General features: G+C 37.0%; 1 protein-coding gene across 1 annotated transcript in view; it reads right to left on the minus strand.

The window, feature by feature from the left end:
* LOC138052730 (kinesin-like protein KIF20A) overlaps positions 1 to 7,500 on the minus strand; it is a 21,926-nt gene that overhangs the window by 14,021 nt on the left and 405 nt on the right. The window contains exons 1-7 of the mRNA XM_068899289.1: positions 7,325 to 7,500; positions 6,786 to 6,989; positions 4,355 to 4,490; positions 3,763 to 3,987; positions 3,192 to 3,235; positions 1,998 to 2,065; positions 385 to 456 (exon numbers count right to left, since the gene is read on the minus strand). The exon at positions 7,325 to 7,500 is cut by the window's right edge and continues 405 nt beyond it. Coding sequence (XP_068755390.1) covers positions 385 to 456; positions 1,998 to 2,065; positions 3,192 to 3,235; positions 3,763 to 3,987; positions 4,355 to 4,490; positions 6,786 to 6,989; positions 7,325 to 7,500 — 925 coding nt within the window. The remainder of the gene's footprint in view (positions 1 to 384; positions 457 to 1,997; positions 2,066 to 3,191; positions 3,236 to 3,762; positions 3,988 to 4,354; positions 4,491 to 6,785; positions 6,990 to 7,324) is intronic.

Consider the following 7,500-nt stretch of genomic DNA (forward strand, 5'->3'; position numbering starts at 1 on the left):
GACCGATCCTTAGCTGGTAACCAACTTTTTCTTCTCTCTCTTCCTCTCTGAAATCACTTTTGTAATAGTTGACTCACATCGCGCTTGATAGCGAATGCAGTAAGGGACTTACAAACTAAGAAATGTTTTTATTTGAATTCTTTTCCCAAGCCTCTTGTCTAATAAAAAATCTGTTTTTAAACTAACTTTGTATGTAAACGGATTCGGTGTCAAAACAAATGGAAATTTTAAGGTCAAGGACGAAAACCCTCAGAGCGTTATCGTGCCCGTGGGCAGAAATAGGAAAATCCAGACCGCGCGAAGAACCACTCAAATTGCAGGATTCGATACCGTGCTCTTAGGTTCCGTATACTTCATTTAATGAACTGTAGTACACTTTCATACCTGCTGACACGAGCAACATGAGGATCATCCACATCTACCACACGTAAAACTTTTATGCTGAAGATGCAGTGACTGTGGAAAAAAGGGAGCACTTATTTTAATAGCTTCATTTACACAGTGTTCAGTGGATGAATCTCAAGCGCATGCAGGGGGAAGAATACATGTATGTGAAAATGTGCGTAAAATAAAGGGCGTTCTTTTAAGTGTGCATCGTGTGAAAAAACTCATCTCGTCTCAAAGAGATAAATCTAATAACAATTTAAAACCTAAGTGCCTCTGAAGTAAAAAATAATAATCATTAAAAATGTATCTATTTGAAAGGGTTTTCAAAATAATGAAGAATGGCCTTTTCCGTTTTGTAGTATCTTTTTTCTTTTTGTGTGTTATGCTAATTAGCAAATTGATGATTCTACTGGAAGATGGATTAAAAAAATCAAGAATATCACTGAAAATGTAACAGCGATATTAATCAAACTTGGCATGAGTAATAACCCATACAGAAAGGTGTAAGACGTTGCAGAGGATGACGTCCCTTTTTGTTGAAAAGGAAATCTCGCAATTTCCTCTCATATCAGGCGAGGCAGACAGTCCTGCTCAAAATACATATAGAGCCCATGTTGCTGTAGGTCTCCTAATCAACTCATTGACAGTGAATGATGTTTGGTTGAGACAAAACAATGAGGACTTCTCTTTCCCACAAAATGCAGAATGGTGGTCATTTTATGCACTGGCTGATGTACATTACTAGTACCAAGTTTGAAGAGAACAATATTTCTGAGGATATTCTATATTTTGAGATCTGTCCTATTTCCTTTGGAACCACTGATGACGCCGTCAGTTTTCACACAAAAACTTTAAAATATATCTCCAGAACGATTCGAGATATTTCAAAAATGAAAACAACACCACGTTTCTTTTCTTCAAAAAGTCTTTCAAATGAGCTCTAGTTATTTAAAGAAATGGTCAAAATTATTTACCATATTAATCCACTTGTTTAACTCATTTCTGTGTTTGATGGGGATATGGCAACGTGGATAACAAGAATTACATGTAGTTGAAAGAAAAGCGTTCGTTAATTCCGGGGTTCGAGAGGGAGAAGATCTTTCTTCGCCATTTTTTGTTGCCCTGGTACAGGAAGAGGCCGTTGATCACCATCTGTTGGCCAACATGTGTATGCTTGGTATCGTGAACTGATTAATTTTCTCTTCCAACCTACATTTTTCATTAAACACCATCAGGTTTTAGACAAAAACGTGACTGTCTTCGAAACCAGACAAAATATTTTAAGTTAAACTTTATTTTAAGTTAAGTATCAGTCAAAATTTTTGGTTTACCATAAAGTACTTTTCGTGTATTGTGCACTTTTGAATAGGTTATGTCACATTCACTGCAGGACCGTAGCCAGTACTAGGCAAACCGAGGCACTTGCCTCAGACATTTTTTTGTACTTTTTTTTTTAAAATAAAGCGTGATTTCAGTGTTGTCTTTAAAATGTGCTCATTATAAACACCTAAAATACCTACGAAGAAAATTTAACCATGGACATTGCCTCGGTCATACATGTGTATTTTTTTTCTGGTTACGGCCCTGCTGACTGGTAGCATTTAACTTACCTGCGGCTGGAATTTTGGTTCAGCCTTGTTGATGCTATCCTGAGGTTCTTTTGTCCAATTTTCAGAATCTAAAAAGTAAAGCAATGATGAGCAAAATCTGCACTCTCTTTGACACGTCCAAAATCTCAATGATCAGACATTGAGATGACATGTAGAACCAAAAACTTAATAATTAGTCTTCAAAATGTTTGAAGAGCAGGGATAGCACAGTAGCAAGGTGATCAGAGCACTGGCCTCCACTCTCACCCCCACCCCCCCTCCCCAGGTTTGATTTCCAGACTTGGCACCACATATATGTATGCATTGTATTTGAGTTTGTTAGTTGTCTACTCTGCTCTGAGCGGTTTTTCTTGGGGTAAGTTGGGGTTTCTCCCCTATTCAAAACCCAACCTACTGTATGATTTGATTTCTCTACAGTGTCCCTAATAACAGCCCCAGCACTTAAAGCTGTACAGGTGAAACGTTCATACATGTCACTAAAGGTCATTACTATTATTATTATTATTACTATTATTACTATTATTATTATTATTATTATTATTATTATTATTATTATTATTGTTATTATTATTATCATTACCATTGAAGATTTCATTTTTGTTTTCATGAATCAATACATAAATTGCGAACATGGGTCTAGGCTAGTTAAGTTACACTTAATACATTGTACATATTCATAGAACTTCTTAACTATTATTATTTGCATTCTGGCAGATAATCCATTTCTGACAGCGTTCAATAAGGAAGGACAGCTCTTTGTCAGTGTTCGTTACTGAGCCTAGTCCTTTCCTTGGGTCTTCATGGTAGCCTTAGAGAAAGTTAAAAACAATATTGATTTGTTTAACACTTGCGCTCTTATAATTTAAAAGTTGTTTGATGCCTGCGTGTACATGTAGCTCTGTGTGTTTTACCTGTTTCTTAGTTGTTTTGTCCGCAATTGTGCTAACTTGGCAGATGACGCTTCAAGTAGTATCCATTATTATTATTATTATTATTATTATTATTATTATTATTTTAATGCTTTCATCCTTGAAAGGCTGGTATTTCTCAATTTTTTTCGATGTCTTCTTCGGCCATTGAAAAAAAATTGAGAAATATCCTTTTCCTTTTCCTGTTCTAAATTGATCTGACAGGAAGCTATGACTGGCTATATGGTGGTTAACTACTTATAAATAATATTTAATAACATTTTACCTTGTAGGCTTCATCAGCATTTGACACATAAATTTCCCTCAATCCTGGAAATTCAATGAGCCAGAATAATGAAACAGCCTAAACTAAATAAAACTGAAATAAAACTCTCATGACTATCTCAAATTTGAACAAAACTGTTAGGGCAGATTTTGGATGGCTTAATAAAAAAAATATCATCAGATTTAAAGACGTTTAGAAGACATTGCTACAGACATGAAACTTTCATTTACGTACACATACAGGGGAGTAAAGAGACTGAGAGTAAAGGTGTTTCCAAATGTGTCTTTGAGAGAATGACTTACGTTACACCGTAAAACTGTATATCCCAAATTACTTTTACTAACAAGGGTTTGAAACCACTAATTGAAATCAGAATGGATTATCTAAACGTTGTCACTAATGGATGGTAGTTGAAGTACAAGTATATGAACCAATGTACACTGTATGGTTCCTAAGTCTGTAGAAGTAACCTATTGTACATGTACATGTAAAATAAATTTTATTCATCTGGCATCCTATCCTCAGCAAGAAAACACATATCACCACTGGCATTTTATCATACTTCACCTACCTTTAATATAGGGGTTGCCATTGGTGTCGTCTCCCAACCTGAGAGTGGTTCTCTTTTTTCCTTTGCCCATTGGGCAGGGCTCTAATAAGTCATGAATTGTCTCGTTGTAAATTTCAGCAAAAGAAACCCAAACAGAGAATTTCACAGGTCCTTGAGCATCAACATTGATTGTGGTGTCATCTACTACTCTGGAGACATTTTCTTCAGCATCTATTGATGATAATTCTGTAATCATCAAATTAGCAAGAAGACAACTTAGTGTCATGAATACATGTTAAGCTAAAGTCACTTTATTTAATGTCGCTAGTTCCATCAGTTATGAGGCTGGTATCATTGCACCCTTAACCACCCCTCCCCTCCCTCTCTCAGAGCTCTGTACAATTCTAAGGTACTTTACAGGCCCAACTTACAGCTAAATCAGAGGAAAGTCGAGACAGACGCTGAAGTCACTGAGAATCTAACTTACAACCTCTGGCTGTCAACGCACACCAGTTAATCACGCTACAGCTGTATGTCTGCTCCTGTAACAACTGTGTTTGCAACAACACGTGTAAATTTATGCACAACAATTAAGAGGGATCCATGTTATTACCTTGATTACTATCTGCCTCCTGACTTTTGATTGTAGTCACTGTGTTGCAAAGTGCTGACTCATCAGCATAGCTAACTTTGGATACATCAGCTGATATATCTTGGTCCAGTTTGAGAAGTGCATTGATGTCAAATGTCTACAATTGCAAGAAAAAACAATTCAATATCATTTAAAGCCCGGTTTACATGTTACGATTTGCTAGCCCAATTTAGCCGATGAATGACCAATTCATGGGAATGAAAATCAGTCAGATTCCAAAAATCTGTTGCACTGCAACAGATTTTTTGAAGTCAGGCCAACAATCCGAAAGAAACCAACATGTCAATCAAAGGGTAAGCGAGTGGGTAATGCGCACAAATACTTAAAAAATTAAAGCCTTCAAAATGGCGGATACTAAAAGGACAACGGGAAGACCTTTGGAGGAAAAATTACATGTTTTACACAACTTACACAGTACGATTTATCAGCCCGATAAAACAGGCCGACAAATCGTACTGTATAAACTGGCCTTAAGAGTACTGCAAGGACAACCATGAAATAAAACTAATGGTGAGCAAGTCAAAGTGGCTTTTTAAGAGTTTCTGGGGTAAAGCCTAGTTGTGGGAAAGCTGCATGATGCTACCCAATGAATACCGGTAACCTTATTGAAAGTCTTTCGTTCACATAGAGGTACATGTACATGTACGTGCTGGCTAATAGGCCATTTTACAATTGTTTGCACAGTGATCTAGCCTATGAATGGCTGTGAGACTGCCAGTGACATTGCATTCATTTGATACAGACATTACTGTTTTTATCATGTAAATTATCCTGTTGTAACTCTAATTAGTCTACATTACCATTAGAAAAGAACAAAGGTTTCTATCAAAGCAAGGTCACCGGCAGCCTCACTTCCTTCTTAGGCCAGGTAACTTAGGGCGCTTTCCTTTCGTCAGAACTAGCCAGCCAGACCCATCAGTTTGCAAAGAAAATGCAACAATTTGAAGGAACACTTGCATGATAATCCCTCGCATTTTTCTGGAGGATTGTATATCATCGTCGAAGAGTTTTAATTTGAAGGCAGTGTAAAATTAGTCCTTCCAAATGCCTGGTCTGGCCGATCAGTTCTGTCAAATGGAAAGCGCCCTTAGCTACAACTGTAAAATGGTCTATTGAAACAAAACTGACACTAGACCGGTAAATGAATCAATGATGTACAGTGCTGGAAGCTACATGTACCATTCGTCGTTATTGACAGTCCATTGTGATTGATGATGACTGTGACTAATGTTCACAGGGCTTGACATGCCCTTCCGTGGGCCATGAGGCATGCCTTCGTTCTGCAGCAACGTCCGCAGGTTAGGGTTTATGACCGCCATGTAGTCATAAGGTATTGTGCAACAGAGATTTACAATACAGTGTACATTGTATTTGTGTCATCAATTTTCGATTGCGTGTACATGTACACTAAAAACATAAACAAAAGACCTTCAATACACAAATTTTTATATTGAACTGGATAAAAATAAATATTCTAATGTTGTTGGACTTTGGTAACTTAGTCACTATACTGTAAGTACAGAAATCACAAAGCCAAAATAAAAGATATTATTAGCAATGTACAGCGTACCAGCTTTACATGTAATCATGGCTCTGTGATTGATACTGATTACTCTCTTCTTCAACTTGCAATTGTCTGATCAAAAAGATTAGACCAAGGTGTACATGTAAATGCTACAACAACAATAATAACATGTACAATGGGTATTATTGTACTCAGGCTGTTAATTTTAAAAGGATCCACAAACTCTGCATGAAGAGAAGGACATGGAGTTCCCGCTTGCAGCCTTTTAAAGCCAGCACGTTATCATCCTGGCTGATCTAGCTTGAAGGGCTTCCGAGTAAATGAGACCACAAAAACAAAATACACCCAGAAGCCAGGCTACATGTATTTACGAGGTGCTGGATCCCTCACTAAGAGACTGAACTTATCACCCAATTTGTTATCCTACACATCATTTTGTCTATTCCTCTACTTAAATCACACTAACAATGGACCAAAAGGCCATTTTCAAAATATCAAATATCCAGCTTGATAGTGAGGCAATGAGGACAAAAACAATAGAAACATGTTGGAATGAATGTGAAAAATATTTACATATCATCCACTTTCCTTTGTCTTTGTCCTCATTGCCTCACTATCCAGCTGAATTTTAATATATCAAAAAAAAGCTTATAAAACTAAGAGGAATGACAAAGTAATTTACCGGACTAAACTGTACATGTTTACAATGCGCAAATGTAATCATACTGCCAAAAAACAAGGCTCAGCAAATTGAACTTAAAAAGTCCGGGAGAAATTGAACGAGTTCCAAAACATTCTCGTCGAAGCATATTTCTAATGGACAGCTAACGGACCCTAAACAAGTTCTACATTATATACTATACTCACATCTTTGTCAAGAGATGAGAGCAAAGCATTCTTAAAAGCATTTTCCCGGTGCTCTTCTTCATCTGTCAGTCTAATAACATTTGTACAAAATCGTGGCTTAAGATTCAATTTGCTGTAATGTTTTCCTTCAATGCTGTTGAACACCACATCCAGAGCCCTTGGGAGAATTCCACCGTCTTTGGGAGTTCCCTGAATTGTGTACGTCTGAAACACAAGGACATGCCATTTTAGGTTAAGGAGCATACACACTACTTTTTCATATTTTGAGTAAAAACTAATTTTCCTTAGTGCATAGTTGGATTTTCAATAAAAGTTGTATTGGAGTTGGAAAAAATTATAATACATGTACATGTACCATGGCTATTACATGGTAAATGTATATGCGAATTGAAACCTTGCAAATCCTTGCCATCTACGCAATGAAAAATCATACAGAAATCAGTATAATGACCTTTGAGATTGGAGAAACGCTTATAATCTCAACTAAGAAATCAACTGTAAATTATAAGCTCTTCCCGGGAGCTCGTGCACATGCATACCTTTCCCGAATTCGTAACTCCATAAGTGAAAACAAGACAGTTTTGCCCGTGAATAAAGTCGGCAACCAGAGGCAACGTTGTTTCATCAAAAAACTTTTTCTGCGTCGTTGTCTCATCGAAGACACTAGAAAACGAGAATCGATGCGACATCTCCCCGCCAGCGCGGATGCTGTTTT

This window comes from Montipora capricornis, chromosome 6 (genome assembly GCF_036669925.1).
Source record: "Montipora capricornis isolate CH-2021 chromosome 6, ASM3666992v2, whole genome shotgun sequence".
Taxonomy (NCBI): domain Eukaryota; kingdom Metazoa; phylum Cnidaria; class Anthozoa; order Scleractinia; family Acroporidae; genus Montipora; species Montipora capricornis.